Source organism: Numenius arquata, chromosome 2, assembly GCF_964106895.1.
Source record: "Numenius arquata chromosome 2, bNumArq3.hap1.1, whole genome shotgun sequence".
Classification (NCBI taxonomy): domain Eukaryota; kingdom Metazoa; phylum Chordata; class Aves; order Charadriiformes; family Scolopacidae; genus Numenius; species Numenius arquata.
Genome location: NC_133577.1, coordinates 130,589,324 through 130,607,008, shown reverse-complemented (window position 1 = coordinate 130,607,008; position 17,685 = coordinate 130,589,324). Strand labels below are relative to the sequence as shown.

General features: G+C 48.3%; 1 protein-coding gene across 1 annotated transcript in view; it reads right to left on the bottom strand.

Annotated features, from left to right (window-relative positions):
• EXOC4 (exocyst complex component 4) overlaps nt 1-17,685 on the bottom strand; it is a 487,556-nt gene that overhangs the window by 19,810 nt on the left and 450,061 nt on the right. Inside the window, exon 17 of the mRNA XM_074168558.1 lies at nt 16,054-16,213. Coding sequence (XP_074024659.1) covers nt 16,054-16,213 — 160 coding nt within the window. The remainder of the gene's footprint in view (nt 1-16,053; nt 16,214-17,685) is intronic.

The window sequence follows — 17,685 nt, the reverse complement described above, 5'->3', positions numbered from 1 at the left end:
TCCCGTTGGCCAAGAATGATCCATCACCTGGAATGACCTGCCCATCCTCAGGCACCAATCTTCATCAGGTGGAATGAAACTACTGGATGCACAATGCAGCTGGTGGAACCATAGAATCATAGAATGGTTAGAGTTGGAAGGGACCTTAAAGATCATACTGTGAGTGAAGTGAAAATATTTCACTCACTTCACTATAAGGGTGGTGAGACACTGGCCCAGGTTGCCCAGAGAAGCTGTGGCTGCCCCATCCCTGGAGGGGTTCAAGGCCAGGTTGGATGGGGCTTGGAGCAACCTGGTCTGGTGGGAGGTGTCCCTGCCCAGGGGGGCAGGGGGGTTGGAACGAGATGATCTTTGAAGGTCCCTTCCAACCCAAACCATTCTATGATTCTTTGGCTTGACCCTGTCAGCCCTCTCAGTTGTGCTGGTTTTGCCCTTTCCTCATTTTTCTTCTTCCCTCCTGCATTCAACAGAAACTGGCCCCAGGTCATTGCTACCCCCTGCTCCTCTCTCCTGTCCTCAATTTTGACCTTGAAAGCACCCTTCCCAGAACTGGCCACGTCCTCACCTGTCCCCCTCATGTCCTAGCCCTGCTATTTTACACCCTACCAGCAATGCCCTGCCTGCTCCTGCACCTCCCAGGTGAAACCTTCCTGATTCCCGGATGCCACTGCATCGATAGGTTGAGCCGCTCCCCGCCTCAAATCTAATGAAGAGAGAGACCTCTGCAAACGATGCGACTTCAGTGCACAGAAAAGTGATGAGCAGTGACTCTTAGAAACATATCGCACAGCATCAATACCTGTTATCTCCTAGCAGATCACGGGGTATGAAGCGCTGCAGTTTCTAATGAGATCTGACTGACGGGGTAAACCAATCTGCTACTTAAGGACTTGCATGTGTCTTTCTATCTGTGGGGCTTGTGCTAGAAAGAGGCAGCCTACTGTGAAAAAGGCAGGACATTTTTCTAATTGCTTCCATTTGCAGGCTGGAGCGAGGCAATAGAGATGCATTTCAAGCTGACAATCCAATATTTACCTTTATTTCAGCTGCAGAGAGATGCCTGGGATGGTTGCTCTTCACACATTGATGGTTCCCCCTTTCTTTGCCATTTCTTTCGTGTGTGTGTGTGTGTCACACCAACTTCCCTTCCTTAAAAAATCCATCCTTCCTCAAAGAGCTCTGTTTGCTGTGCATTTAAGCAGGAGCTCCCAGCAGACTCCCACACCTTCAGCACACGAACTCGGCGCAGGCAGAGCCCACCTTTAAGCACGGGAGCAGAAAGCAATTTCTAGATCAAACAGCAGCTCCAAGGAGGTTGTGTGAGAGCTCAGACGTGGAGTTTGACATTCACCTACGCTTACGGGGATAAGTATTCCCGTGGGATGACTCCGGAGGTTTGTTCAGGCTCAGTCTGGAGTCTGGGGCTAAATGTTGACCTTGTTTGAACAGTGTCAATCAGGGCAGGCCAAGGCTAGATGACAGAGACACCTCAAGCCAGAACTACCTCCCTTTAGGAACCCTTTAGGAACTATAAGGGTTATTTAACCCTTTAGGAACTATAAGATGTAACTGGAGATTTGCTTGTTACATCCCCATCTGGTTGGCAAATTAAACAGCATTTAAATGGCCATCCTAGAATCACAGAATCACAGAATGGTTTGGGTTGCAAGGGACCTTAAAGATCATCTGGTTCAACCCCCCTGCCATGGGGAGGAACATTTGCAACTAGATCAGGTTGCTCAGAGCCCCATCCAACCTGACCTGGAATGTTTCCAGGGATGGGGCAGCCACAGCTTCTCTGTTCCAGTGTCTCACCACCCTCACAGGAAAGAATTTCTTCCTGAGATCTCATCTAAATCTCAAATCTTTCAGTTTAAACCATTCCCCCTCGTCCTATGGCTCCACTCCCTGATCCAGAGTCCCCCCCCAGCTCTCCTGGAGCCCCTTTGGGGACTGGAAGGGGCTCTAAGGTCTCCCCGGAGCCTTCTCTTCTCCAGGCTGAATGCCCCAACTCTCAGCCTGTCCTCACAGCAGAGGGGCTCCAGCCCTCCCAGCATTTTTGTGATTCTCCAGTCCCTTCCATATGCCCTTGGCAAAGCTTTCCCGTAACACCAGCCAGCTCTTATGGCTCACTTAAGAGCCATAAGCTCTTATTACGAGCTCACGGGTGAGCATGGAGGATCTTGCTCCAAAGAGAGCAGATGATCCACTGAAGCCCATTCCTTGTGCTGGTAGGTGCCGCTCTGGTAGGTGCTCTAGAGGAAAAAAAAACCCTGTAACTAAAAGAAAAAACAACTGAGTTCCCTCTTCTCCTTCCTCGCTTCTCCCTGGACAGCGATCACTTGCAAAACAGTGAGGATCACAAAAAATAATTAAAGACTGAATTGCAATTTAAATACATAAAGAAATGCAGCTAGAGATGTTACTGCACACCCATGGGTTCAGAAACATGCTCGTGGCCTCCCACAAGGGGCGAAAGAACCGTGAACATCCCTCTCCTTGAGCTCTGCACGGTGCACAGTCCCTGGGGTAAAACGTCCTTCTCCATCCATTCTCCAGGCCCTTTCTAACACAGAAATCTTTGCCACCAACTCTCCTATCTTTGCTGTCCCACTGAATTGCTGGAGGGAGAGCTGTGGGCAAAGCTTTACGTGCCCATCCCTCCTTTTTGGCCATTCTGTCCGTTTTTTGAATTAGAAACCAGCAGGCGTTGGGTCTGCAGGAGAGCCGAGCCGCTCCACCAGCTGCATGCGTAGAGGTGACAACCCCACCGACTGACCGACAGCCATTCACCACCAACGCGCGAGTCAGGACACAGCGAGTGTCACCAGGAGATACCAGAGATGCGCCACAGTGCTGCAGGAACAGAGAAGGCTGTGACCCTTAACAGGGGACAGACGAGGACCTTGCTTTCCATTTTAGCACCTGTTGAAAATCAACCTGTGCCCCTTGGAATCATGAAGCATAGAATGGTCTTCCTTTTCCTGGATCTCTCGCAGGTCCCTTAGGAGATCTGGGGTCTGTCATGACATTTAGGATCTATTCCAAGGTTGTAACGTTTAATATCGTGACTACCAACCATTCATCTTCCACGCTTGTGTGGCCTGCCTGCCTTCATGCCCCAGCCGCTGTGTCTCCAACCAGCACCACCTAGGTCTTTCAGATTTCAATCTTTGGCCAGCAGTGCCCAAAAGCCATAGAAACGACCCTGGTTTCAGGAGGGGTGATGTAGAAAGGAATGTTTTCACTCCACCTTTAATGAATCTGCTCATATCACCATCACCATCGCCATCCCCTGCCTCAGTGTCCCCAGTGCAGTCACGGTTGTGGCCCGACACCTTGTGTGATGCTTGATGTGACTTCCATAGCCTGAAGCTGTGGAAGTGCAGGGGACAAAGTGAAGCCAGGAGGAGAAGGTCCTTGGACTCGACTGAGAGAAGAAGATAGCTAAAACGTTCCTATGGCATTTTTAAAGCAAGTGAACCAATAAAGCTGCTCTCTACACAAAAGTCTGCCTAGGCCCTTCATGGCTAAAGCCAGTGATGTAGCGCTTGTGTTTCATGCTTTATGTGGACCTGGAAATGAGCTTTCACACTCATCTTCATATTTCTACGGGATACGAAAGCCTGTACTAACCTGGGCAGTTTGTGAACATCATGGTGAGGCTGCGTTTTAGGTCTCCTGATCCAGCCTGAGACCTGGTCTGCAGACTGGGCAGCCTGGGGAGCCAGTAGGAAAGCCCTGAGACCTCTTTCCAGCCCATTTATTTCATGTTTCATGAAAAAAAACCCCAAGTGCTAAGAGAGACTGAAGCCCTCCCTGGGTGGCATGGACACTCAAGGCTGGAAACTGGGCAGAACTTATTGAGCCCCCACATTGAGCCCCCACCACACCACTGCTGACAACATACAGCTTGGTTTTGCTCCACATTTTTGCTACGATCACCCACATGCCAAATTCTGTGTATTCAAATAAAGCAAATGTTGACGAGCGGTCTGTTATTTGCAGGAACCCCCATGAGGTGATCGTGACTACCAGGACTCACACCCACAGGACACACTTTTCAAACCTGGGCTGCAAAGAAAACCAACACCCACCCTACGTCCTGCAGACCTGGATACGCAAAACCATCCGATTCCAGCTGGAAGGTCTAAACTTAGACCTTATATTAAAGCAACTGCAGTTCTACAAGCAACTGGTCAGTGGCTCAGCATCGTCTCGGAGGCCAAAGTCACTAAAGGTGGAAATTAAGAAGAAAAACTTCTAACAAGAAAAAGCCCTTCCCTTTAATTACCATTAGCAATGCAGCATGACAGAGAGAGATAAACACACATGCACCTACACAAATAAGGAGCTTGGGAACACAAAGTAATTACTTTGATTTTTTTTTTCCCTTCCCACCGACATTCAAAACTTATTAGTCTCAAGAAAGCACATATCAGCAAAAGACTGTCACCTCAGGGATAAATGAGGAATTTGTTTGCAATTCATTTCCAGGAGAATATATCCTGATGCTGTTAACGCAGAGTAGGAACGTGCTCTGGCCAAGTCTAACCGCCGCCAAAACCACTTCTTAGAAACGTTCATTCACATCTTCCTGAGCTTGTTTCCCTGGAAATGGGAACGCCGGTTTCTGCTGGCTGAGAAGTTCACCTCCATTGATTGCTTCGCTAACAGGCCAAAAACCGAGCAGAGAAAGTCAATGAAGCCTCTCAGTTTTTCAGTCCATTTCCAGTTTAGGGAAATTGAATTAATCTCTTTACTCGGAGCAACTCAGACATCCACATTCAGGCACTGAAAATCATTACAGAGGCCACTAAAACCTATATCTTTAAAGGTTACAGTGCGAAGATTAAAAGCGCCTCCGGGAAAAAACCTGAAATGGCTGATCAAAATGAAACCATTGAGTCAACAGCGGAAAGCCTGGACAGGACCGGTGCCTTCCAGTACCGATTGACGTTTGAAGATGCTTCCTCCACCGCATGGAACGATACCGGGGAAGAGTGGACGCTACGTGATTTCACACACCACAGCCTGTTCGGACATTAGGGAGGTAGGAATGAATTCAGCTCCATAATCCAGTTAATAATAGGGCTGCCAGTGCGTGTAAAAAACCTACGGAGGGGGCTTACGGATGGATCTGCCCACCTGCAAAGTCACCTCCCGACCTCAGACAGTCGAGGAGGGGCTCATCTTACCTACTGATAGACGTCTGCTGCGGATAATTCCACCTGAGCAGGTCACCTCTGCTCCCTGAGCCTCCCGAGGAAGCAACAGGAACTCCTAGGGGGCCCTTCATCTCCTTTCAAAGAAAATTTAAGCCAATTCAGAAAATCTCTCTCTAATTGTGCGTGGCTTCTCGCTGCTTGCTGTAAAGGGAAGCGAGGGCAACCCGCTCCGATGGAGACGTGACCGTGGTGGACCCCTAGATACACAGCAAGTATTCATCGGTTCAATGGGGCAACGCGTGTATCTGAAAGTTAAACTCAAGCTTAAATCCTTCGTTGGACTTGCGTGCGTGTCCTTTGGGCTGCCACCGCCCACGTGTCTCTGAAATGCCTGGTGTGCGTTTTAATTACAAAGCCAGCAAAATCCCCTCCTCGAGGAATTTATAATCCACGCAGTCACCAAAGGAAAGGGAGTGACGTGCTCCATCATTACCCAGTGGTTCAGCCACTTTCTTTCCATCTTCACGCGCTCAAGTGCTCTCATTACGTGAAAATTACTTAAGGACAAACACGAGAAATGTCATCCCCCAAGAGTCGGGCTCTTTCCTCCCAAACATCTGGTCTATCATCATGAGGGCATTTTGGAGTTTTTTTTCCTAATGCGGCGAATCGGCAGCAGGCAAGGCATTTCCCAGACACACACCATGAATAAGAAACCTGCGACTCGGCAAACCCAAGAACAAAAGCTGTCCATCCTCAGGCTGGGGCGAGGCCAAACGGCCCAAAAACGGTGCGGGAAGAGCACCGACTTCTGCACAAGGACGTGTTGGCTCCTCCTGCCTCCCCTCTGCTCCTACCTCCAGCAACCCCCTTCTTCACCCCTGATGTCTCATCCTAATTTAAGATAAACTCCCATTTTCAGGAACATTATAATTTCAGAGCCTTACAGCTCATTTCCTTGTTTGTTCCCTCTCCTTCAGTCGTGCCAGCACAGCTGTTTGCAAAGGCCCGCTGTGAACTAGGCCGGGGAGCTGATCCTGCCAAAAAAAGAGAAAAAAAGCTGATGCAAAACCCAAAACATGGCCCTTCCCCCTAAGCTGGATCGTTTCCCCGCTCTCGTTCACTGCGGCGCATCAGGGCCGGCCGCGCAGAGAATGAGGAGAGGAAGGTAGCATTGGCCAAAGCGTCGGCATCGCGGGGAACACGCGAGAGCAATCCCAAATTCTCCCCGAGCCTTCGGAGCTGGATGCTGATTTCCTCCTAAACTACAGTTCACTGCAAAGAGCTGCTGGTCTTTTGTTGTGCACTGACTAGGCATTTTGCATAGCAAATATAATATGGTACATTTTGGGGGTGGTTTTCCAGATGAGGCAGATAAAGCACCAAGTGCTGTTCTAGGGAGCATCTCAGACCTACACAAACCGAGGGCATTTGGATCTCCTCGCATCCGATGTCCGTCAGGATGCACAAAGATGGGAGAAACAAAGTCCTTCCAGCAGCTGATTTAACTGATCTACTTTGGGTGTATTGACCCCCGCTGAAAGGACCCAGGTGACAGAAAAGTGGCCAGAGCACAGCCCTAATACATATTATCCTGGGAATAAATTTACCATCTGCAGCCACTGACAGTGAATTAAAAGGAATTTTAAGCCTTCAGGAGAGAGACATCAGCCAGAGATGCCATAAAGACCCAATTTCCAAATGTGCCAGGACACATCAGGCTCCACAAAGAAGTCTGGTTTTGTGGCAAAGAAGAAATACCTGGAGGGGATGGTCGCGGCTCAGCAAGAAAAGTGCAATTCCTGGCCTTGGGAAGGCTTCCCTTCCCAAAATAACAAACCTGGGACAGACAAGAGATGGCTTCTGAGTCCTAGGGGAACACGGGATTCAGAGCATGAGTTCTCCTTGCTCTAGCAAGATGACCTGAGAACCATTTTCAGACTTCAAGACGTTGCCTTTCCCGTACATCTCAGCACCACGGGCCAGTGATTCAAAGACTGGCCAAACTCCTCCCTTAAACATGGACATAAAGCTTAGATCTGAATTTTACCGACCTGGAGAACTGAGGAAAGGACAAGGAGAGTTTTTTGCTTCCCGGCACTGCGAGGAGATCGGGCACATGCATGAGACTGAAAACAGCCAATTTTGGCACAGACGTGGTAAGTAGAAAAGCTTGACCCACAATGAACTGGGACCTATCTGAGATCTCCAGTCTTGGGCATGAAGGTGCGCTATCTGGGAATACTACATTTTCCAGGGTGGTCTCCACAAATATCTATAAAGCTTTTGAGCCGGCCAGAGGAACAGAGACCTCTTCCAATACACGAGTGGTTGGTGGGGCTCGGTGTGGGGTACGCTAGTCTCTAACAAGTGTCGAGTAGATCTCTTCAGGGCAGACCTGATTCTCAGCTCTGATCTTACTTCACCAGCTCAATGAGCTCTTTGGTTTATTCCTTCTCTGTTGTGACCAACCAGATGGGTTGTGTGGCCAACGAGGTGATATTTCCCTGTCCTCCTCCATGGAGGAGAGAAGAGCAGTGAGTTGGGTTTCCCCAGATCACAGTCATGTCTTCCAAAACTCCCTTTCGTTTCTGTGCTGAGGAGCTCCAGCGAAGGACATGGACATGCCACAGCTTCCAGAAGCTCATGCAGGACCGCAGAAGCTGAAAGTTTGGGAAGTCTCAAGCAGGGTCCTTGCTGTAAATGCACTGTAAAGCGGAGAGCGGTCAGAAACCCCAAGGAGCGCTCTATGAAATGTTGCGAAGGCATAAATTGGTGTCCTACTAAAACTCGTAGCAGCTGCAGATTTGACTGGAAATTAAACTACATGGATGGGTGATTTGTTCCAGCACCGTTTTAATGAGTCCGTAACAGGGCAGCTGTTTGGGATGAATGGGGCATCACCCACCAGCACCCGTCTGGTGAAGGACCGTACGGGGACACAGTCTCTGATCCCCCCAAAGCACACGGGGGAAGCAAAAGGAGGAAGGGGAGGGGGCGAGCATCAAGCTGAAGGGGCCTTTTTAATCCTCTGTGGTTGGGATTTTTGGTTAATGCAGTGAAACCACTAATTACAGCTAATTAAACCTGCACTGAGATCAAAGCTCAGTGGAAACTACAGGGGGGGAGAAAACAAGAGAGAAAAGAAAGGAAAAGAAAATACAGATTTTGTTGTAACCAAGTCCTTAATTGAAAACTAAAGCAGCTTTGTTAATTAAAAGCAGCAAAAACAAAATGAGGGCATGCTCCACAGATACACAACATGAGTCCAGCATCGTGATGGAGATAACACGCCTTTCCCACTCCGTCAGCAAAGAGAAGCTTTTCTTGCAGAGCCTGTTCTGCTTCTGGCTCTTCTTATAGGGAAGGATCATCCTAGGATGCGTACTGCAAAGCACTGGTGACTTTTACCTCCCACAGCACCGAACACCTTGGGCTATAAAGTTGGGGGGAGAGGAATTCCTCCAGACTAACATCGATGATCTGAGGGCTGGAGCCCCTCTGCTGTGAGGACAGGCTGAGAGAGTTGGGGGAGTTCAGCCTGGAGAAGAGAAGGATCCGGGGAGACCTTAGAGCCCCTTCCAGTCCCTAAAGGGGCTCCAGGAAAGCTGGGGAGGGACTCTTGATCAAGGAGGGGAGCCATAGGAGGAGGGGGAACGGTTTTAATCTGAAAGAGGGGAGACTGAGATGAGATCTCAGGAAGAAATTCTTTCTTGTGAGGGTGGTGAGACCCTGGCCTAGGTTGCCTAGAGAAGTTGTGGCTGCCCCATCCCTGGAGGTGTTCAAGGCCAGGTTGGAGGGGGCTTTGAGCAACGTGGTCTGGTGAGAGGTGTCCCTGCCCATGGCAGGGGGGTTGAACTGGATGATCTTTAAGGTCCTTTCCAACCCAAACCATTCTATAATTCTATGATCTGTTGGACCTGGGGTTCAAAATGTACAGGAAAAGCATCAAGAGTGGCTCTCAAAGGAGACCAGCTACATCCTCAGGCAACCTGGGCACCCAGGCAGTACACACAGCCTGCCGTTTCTGTATCTATCAAAAATGAAATCAGAAAGAGAAATAACATTTGGCAATGAAAAGGACTTCTTTCAGAGCACTGGGATGTCTGAGGAATCGCTCATCACACACCGGCTTCCCCTTCCCTCTGCAGCACCCAGTAGATGGCAGCAAGTTACTGCTTATTCCTCCTGCCTGGGACCACCTTGCGCATCAGGCAAGAGACACAAATCTCTCCTGCCCCTGTAGGGGCAAAGAAAATCAAAGAAAAAAAAATATCCCCGGCCTGCCCACGGTAGCAGGAAAGGAGTCCCGAATGCCGAGCGTAGAGCCAGAAGTGCGCCCTGAAATAAAGCACCCTCTGAAATCCCGCTGCCACGGTTCGGAGATTGTTCCTGGTGGTATTTTCCAATTCTCCCCATGCAGGAATCAGAGCTGGACAGGACAACCCTGCCGCCTTCATGGATGTTTGTGCTGAAAGCAGTTCGCACTGGGAAATTGGAGCATAAGGCCGTCTCTGCCTCTTGTCACTGACTGAGCTACTCCTAAACCCAGAAGGTCTGTATCCGCTCTGCTGCTGGGATCCTGTCAAACTTACAAGCCAAAATAGAGTGTTTATTCGGTGCTGGAGCAAAGCTAAAGGCAGATCTGCTGCTTCCCAAACCCACGCTCGTCCCTTCCCATCACACCATGATGGTAGACATCTCGGCACCCTGACTTTGGTACCCAACCCAACCAGTGATGCAGCAGTTTGACACTGGTTTGAAAGCAAGCTCCAGTTCCACCTACATCCTCCTTCATCTATACACTCTTGCCCTTCCCACTTAAACAAAGATGGGTTTTGGGTGAAGGGTGTGTTCCCAGCACCCATTAAGGGTAACTGGTGTTAACTGTAACTGCTTCCTACACACGCCTGGGCAGTTCTCACCTACTTGGAAACCAGTATAAGGACTGGTGCTGTTCTCTCCTGACTCTCTGCAGATGGAGGGAGGATGTTTGCCCAGAGAGTACAAGAATACAAGCAAGTATTGCATTTTATTGTATATTATTTGGCAGTGGTAGCTTAATGGATGGACTCGACAATCTTAAAGGTCCCTTCCAACCTAGACAGATTCTATGATTTGATGATTTTCTGATTCTACGATTCTAAGTAAATGTACTTGAGGGTGGCAGAGCCCTGGAACAGACTGCCCAAAGAGGTGGTGGAGTCTCCTTCTCTGGAGACATTCCAAACCCACCTGGACACGTTCCTGTGCAACCTGCTCTAGGTGGACCTGCTTTGGCAGGGGGGTTGGACTAGATGATCTCCAGAGGTCCCTTCCAACCCCATATCATTCTGTGACCACAGGTGTCACCGGGAGAGCAGAGACACAGAGGAACAAGGTCAGAGCAGGAGCTGCATTCTGCTGGGGAGAAGAAGGAAAGGCCATTCTCTTTTGTGAACGATAAAAATTCAAGCAGCCCGTGTACACGGATAGATTTGATCACAGGCATCTGAACTACATTTCAAGGGCTTATTCACAGCTAACCTGTGAACAACTGCCTGGCACGCTGATGCCTTCTCCCCACGCCTTCTCACTGGGGACTTCTCCGTGAGTGGCTGGGATCTGCTGGCAGTGACAATGTAGGTGCCACATCTACTAGAGGGATGTGGTCAGAGCCCAGGGCCCTGGTAGCATCTTCAGCAGCAGGAAAAGATTCCTGGTCCCAGCAGGACGGATGGCCATTGCGACTGCTAACTTGGGTGGCAGCAGCAGGGAAACCTCCCATCTAACACTTAGGTGTGGAGACACCTCTGGTTTTCTACGCTGCAAACCATTTAAGGGATGAAGGACACTTTCAGACCCCATAACGATGAGTAGCACCACTCAAAAACCTTTATCTCAGAGGTCAAAATGACATTGAGTTGTATGAAACATTCACATTTCATCACTGGTCTCTCCCTTCCCCTTGCAATCACCTCAATTAACTTTGAAGAACGGGGCAATTTTATCACTGCTGCACGTCTGAGAAAGTGGGTTTTTTTTCAATGAAAGATGAACATCTAAAAGTTGAATAATATTTTATTTAAGGATAAGTCCGAAGCAGAACCCTAGCTCTTTTTGATTCCCTCTGATGAAATCTCCGCGTAAACACGCAAGTGTCATTTTTGGTGAGAGTAAAGGGGGAGTAGGAAACAGGCACAAGGGAAAAGACCTGAACTGGAAGACAAATTTGAAGCTGGATTTTATCCCTCTAATGCCATAAATCTAATTTTGGGTCTGAAACTTGCAAAATTGGGAGGTACTCAGAACTCACGCTCAGTCCCAGACTTTGCAGGATATGCCCAGGTAGTACACACGAGAAGAAAAAACTACTTTTTTCTTTAGTACAGTAGTGGATGCCCTAATGACTGCATTTCTGCTGGCCTAGATACTGAACACACATATAAGCGAAAAACCTATTAATATTTGCAGGAAATTTAGCAAATGCTACAAATCCTTTTGCAACACCTCAGCAGTCAGAACCAGCTTATTTTACCCTTTCTCCCGATGGAGAAACTCCTTGCTAGAGCTCACAAAACTTGGCAATTTATGGTTTTCTCAACGGAAACAGGCTCCAGCTCTGCTTCGTGATGCTCTGCAGAGAGCCTCCCCACCTGGCTCCACCTTGAATCTCAAAGCAAAACTCACTCAAAATGAATTTTCCCCTTGCCATGGTACTACTCCCGAAGCAGCAAAACCTGCTGTTGTCACCTGCAGGTTACAGATCTTTTGAAAAATGTGGTTTAAACAGCAAGAGCCTCACTAGAACCAGCAAGTGTTACATGGGTTGAGATTTTGCTGTGAATCCTCTACGTGATTTTAGCTTCAGAGGAAAAAGATCTTCCCCCTCTGGCTACCCCGGTTGGGGTTTCTACTGCTTAAGGCACCAACTAAGAGAAGAACGGGGATGGCCAGTGCTCTTTGGGGGCCATAGGAAGCCTTGAAGAATATATAAAAAATGAAAAACAAAACCAAGAACAAAACAAACCAGAACAAAACAAACCAAGAACAAAACCAACCTGAACAAAACTCAAAATCAAAAGCATGGCACCCAGGAAAATCTTGAAAGTCTTTTGGCCCTTTCTCAAATGGCCAGGTCTTCCCTATAAAGTGGAGAACATCAGACTTTAAATGCATTCACTTTCAGAAAAGGACCACATAGGACCCGTTCCAGAATTAAAACTTAACGTATGAAGAGTGATTGTAGGAAGAGCGATGCGTTGACCGTTAATTGTGGCTGATTGCTTCTTGAACCCTGAGTGTCGCACTAACACGGCCAAGGAAATACCAAGAGGGCAAGGGAGCAACACGGGCAGTGAACTGCCTGTCCAGGGGGAATCATAGAATCATAGAATCATAGAATGGTTAGAGTTGGAAGGGACCTTAAAGATCATCGAGTTCCAACCCCCCTGCCATGGGCAGGGACACCTCCACTAGAGCAGGTTGCTCAAAGCCCCATCCAGCCTGGCCTTGAACACTTCCAGGGATGGGGCATCCACAACTTCCCTGGGCAACCTGTTCCAGTGCCTCACCACCCTCACTGTAAAGAATTTCTTCCTTATATCTAATCTAAATCTCTTCTCTTCCAATTTAAAACCATTGCCCCTTGTCCTGTCACCACTCTTCCTGACAAAGAGTCCCTCTTCAGCTTTTCTGTAGGCTCCCTTCAGGTATTGATAGGCTGTTATAAGGTCTCCCCGGAGCCTTCTCTTCTCCAGGCTGAACAACCCCAGCTCTCTCAGTCTGTCTTCATAGGAGAGGTGCTCCATCCCTCTGATCATCCTCGTGGCCCTCCGCTGGACCCGTTCCAACAGGTCCATGTCCTTTCTGTGTTGAGGACTCCAAAGCTGGACACAGTACTCCAGGAGGGGTCTCACGAGCGCAGAGTAGAGGGGCAGAATCACCTCGCGAGACCTGCTGGCCACACTTCTCCTGATGCAGCCCAGGACACGGTTGGCTCTCTGGGCTGCCAGTGCACACTGCCTGCTCATGTTGAGCTTTGCATCCATGAGCAGGGAGCATGAAGCCAGTTGGCTTCAGATGAGGCTCAGGTCCCACCTGGAGGGCAAAGAGCTCCATACCAGCCTGAGAAAATCTATTTTTCTGTGTGTGAAAACAACACTAAAAAACCTATTATGTCTTTCCCTGATCAAAGGAGCCCATGACTGCAAGTTCCTTAAAGAAATCAGAGTAAACACTGAATTATGTTGCACAAGGGCAAATGCCTACAAAGACCAGAGATGAGGCAGTGAGTCCCAAGCTGGGTTAGACCCACTTCTCTCCCACTCAGTAAAGATTACCCAGTTCCCTGGAGAAGCGAAGCAGGGAGGGAATTTACCCCAGTTATCAGGAGGTGTTGGGGGTGAAGGCAGAGCAGGCAAGTAAGTATTTCTCCATCAGCTCCACCACTGCTCCCGTACATGAAATAACCACTTGCTCTCCGTTTCTCGTCTTAAAAAGGCAAAACTGATAGTTAGCTACGGCGCAAAGCACTTACAGATTCCTATATGAGCTATATCACAGAAGTACAAATCACTTTTATCCTACATTGATGTTATTTTATGCTTTCTAGGGCTGAAGTGTTATGTTTATTTTATAGTTCGAATAGACCTCGGTAACTGGAGTCCCTGGGGTAGCACGAGAACTTGCTCGGGTAATTGTAAATTCAGGTGAGCAGGGCAGGGTTCGGATGCATGAGACGCCTTGTTTATGTAAAAGGAGAATCCGGATAATAAGAATTCAGGAGTCGTTTGAAGAACAAAAGAATAAAACATACTCTCCAGATCACAGAAATCTGCCCCAAAAGAAAGAGGGAAGTGATGCAGTCATGAAAGGTGAAAAGAAATGTTGTTGAATTTATATTATGGGAAGAGACTGGCACCACGGGTTCCACAAAGCAGCTGATGCTGCTGTACAGGAAGCTCAGGTGTCTCTTCTGAGCCCCACAGCTCTTCATGATCGTACCCAGCAACTCCAGCAGCGGAGAAGAAGATCTATTTGCCACGTAACTCATTAATGAAGAGGGCTGGTATGTGTTTCATAGAATCATAGAATGGTTTGGGTTGGAAGGGACCTTAAAGATCATCCAGTTCCAATCCCCCTGCCCTGGGCAGGGACACCTCCCACCAGACCAGGTTGCTCAAAGCCCCGTCCAGCCTGGCCTTGAACACCTCCAGGGATGGGGCAGCCACAGCTTCTCTGGGCAACCTGTTCCAGTGCCTCACCACCCTCACACCAAATAATTTCTTCCTAATATCTCATCTAAATCTTCTCTCTTCCAATTTAAAACCATTTCACCTCATCCTATCACTCCACTCCCTGACCAAGAGTCCCTCCCCAGCTTTCCTGGAGCCCCTCTGGGGACTGGAAGGGGCTCCAAGGTCTCCCCGGAGCCTTCTCTTCTCCAGGCTGACCCCCCCCAACTCTCTCAGCCTGTCCTCACAGCAGAGGGGCTCCAGCCCTCGGATCATCGATGTTTGATGTTGTGAAAACTGCTGGTCTGGCATATCGACCATCCAGCAAGATCGGGAGTGAGGAACACATTACCTCCTCACCCTTCCTTTCTAACTCCCCATCAAATTGTGCAGCACCATGACTCAGAGCTCCATGGCTCTTCAACCCTTCCCGCAAAGACCTCTCCAGAAATCGGCCAGCCCTGCCGTGCCAGCCTCCTGCAGCGCTCGGTCAGCGTTTCATTATTTGGGTGCCAGTCGCTGTCAGCACACGCTCAAGCTCTGTTCTGCCTGCCAAAAAACTGGGCTAATTTATTTAGCATTTCAGCAGATCAGGGGAAAAAAAAAATAAATCATTTAAAAAAGGAAAGATTGAATTTGGGAACTCTATTCCTTGGAGAGTTAGTAATGGATCTTTCTCTCTCCCCCTCCTCCAGGCCTCAGCGTTCATAACTTCCCCATGTCAATGTTATTAGGAAGAAACTAATTCAATAATGAGATCATTCCCCATATGAGAGCCCAAGAAAATGAGGCACTCAGTCACACCTACTCTCCCTCATCTGCAGGAGTCGTGCTTCTCTCCTAACTCAGTCTCCAAGAGCAATGGCCAAAAGATGACACCATTTCCAGTGTCTGTGGTGGGTCGTATCCCAGTGTCACGTAAAACTCTGTCATTTGATCTAAATGGGTTAATTTGCAAGTTCCAGGCTCTTCTTTTGGCTGTTTCTTGGGCTCAGCTCCTCAGGTGCCGAACCAGGTCCTGCCACAGAGCATCACCCAATACAGCTACTGGTAGTCAGCATCTTAGTTCCATGTGCAACTTACGCATCGTTTAGTGTTTGCTTATTCCTCAAATGATCCCCCTTTAGTGAACAAAGCAGCAAGACGGATGAGAAACTTGCAGGGGATCTACCCTGTCCAGTTTTATTTTTATTTTGCTATTACTACTATTTTAAGAGCAACAGAACTTGAAGGGAGGCAGCATCTGCCATCCCTGAGGTTCACACACGCTGTTCCTGTGAGGTGCTAAAAGTTTAAGCCTTCAACAAACCAAAGTATTACTTATCTGGGCACAAATCCAAGCCCCAGATTCATCCAGTTTAAGTACCACCCAAGACCTATACCTAGAAGCTTCTCCTTGCCTGGGTTTTGGTCTTAAGAGAACCACACCGACAGGAAGCCCTAAGCACAGACACTTTGGTGGGACCTCCACCTTGACCTCATGCTGAGCTCAAGTGATCCACATTGTTCAATAAAGGGGAAAGCGAATATTACGATTAACACTTCTATGGGTTTAACTTGATGTCCATCCAGTTGCCCGCATGAGTGGTGAAACTTTTGGAAGGAGCTACCTCTGTAGAGACGTGGGACATCAAAATAGCAACAAGCACATCGCGGGGCGCTCCGCTCACCTTGCAAAGTCCAGGTCAGCCTCACGAGACATGGTGATGTTCGTCAGGTTTTGCTGCAGGATGAAGATGTTTCTACACATCTTCTTGATGCCAGATTCACTGATGCGCTTGAAGTAGTGGGCGCCGTTGATAAGAATGCAGGAAATCAGATGGCCCAAACCTGCAAGGGTGAGGGGGGGAAATAAACAATAAAATCACAGGAGGAAGACGTTTAGTGACAGTAATTCATCATAAAACCCATGAATGTTAAGTGGTACATGTGAACTGGAACAGGAGACACACTGGACTGTCCATGGAAACAGCCCTCAATATCTTCCCTGTGGGTTTTAGGAGGACTTTCCTCAAGGTTTCCTTCTTCAGTAAAAATACAAAAATGCCCCCAAACACTATGAAAACTCAAACTTGCACTATCATAGCCATTGATATTTCCAGGGTGCTTCCAGATTTATAATCAGGCTTCGCATAATGTCCCTTTCAGTCCCTCTCTCTGTCTGGGCAGAGCAATGGACCAGTACTGCTCCTACAAAATAATAGTAATTTAATTTGTTACCAAGCGTGGTATTTATTTTTCCCTGGCAAAATCACAGTCCGCAAGAGCAGGAATGATCTGCATTTCAATGCACTCGATGTGCAACCTCTCTCTGATCAGTCTCGAACAGCTTCTTGTGTCTGAATGATGTCTCCATCTTTCCTCTGCTGCTGAAGGACGCAGCCAGCTGCTCAAAGTCACAGCCACCCCCAAAATGATGTATCCGTTCATGTCGCATCACAAAAAGCAAAAAAAAAAACAACCCAGCCTAATTCGCTCGGCATGCAGGGCTGTACCAGACTAGACATCGATTAAAAGTCTGAATTAAGAAAATATGTTCAAGTACAGGCCACCAGCACAGTGTACATAAAAACCCCAAAACTGGGCTTAAGAGACGACTACATTTCATGAAGACCGTGCGTATGAATTTCAACCTCACGGCTTGGCGAGATGGAAACAGTCCCCGCGGCTCTGTCTGGAGCCATTTCACTGTCTCCTTGAACAGACGCAGTAGATCTCAGCTGTAAGAGGAGCTCTACAACGTGCTGGTCATCCCTCAGTTTGCCACGATTCACCCAGCTCAGAAAACATTTGATTAAAAAATGCTCCACGGGTATGGGGGGGAAGGTACACAAATACTGAAAGCCTTCTCCAGGACCAGTAAGCGGTGGTCAGAATAAGGCCAGCCAGGCTTGCAGAGCCTTCATCCCTGCAGACATATTATATAGGGCGATGGGTCCATCTCCAGTCCCCACTTTCTCCTGACTTTGAACAACCACCACATAAGAGGACGTGCATGCTGGGACGCAGGCAAGAGAACTGTGCGTCAGCGCCACAAATAAACACAGGGGAGATGAACCAAGGCACGATTTATATTCTCCAAGGTAATCACGACAGATGAGACATCAGAAGAGCTAATGTTCTCTAAATTTAATTTTAGAAATGGAATGGCTACACTTCGGATAGGAACTGCGCCGTAATAGAGCTGTGCTCCTAATATATACACATGGCCTGTGGCTTCCCGAGGAAGAATTGTCCTGCATGTACATCAACTTACTGCTTTGCTGCTCAGCAAGGGCTCACTCCTATTTAGCTAGATACAC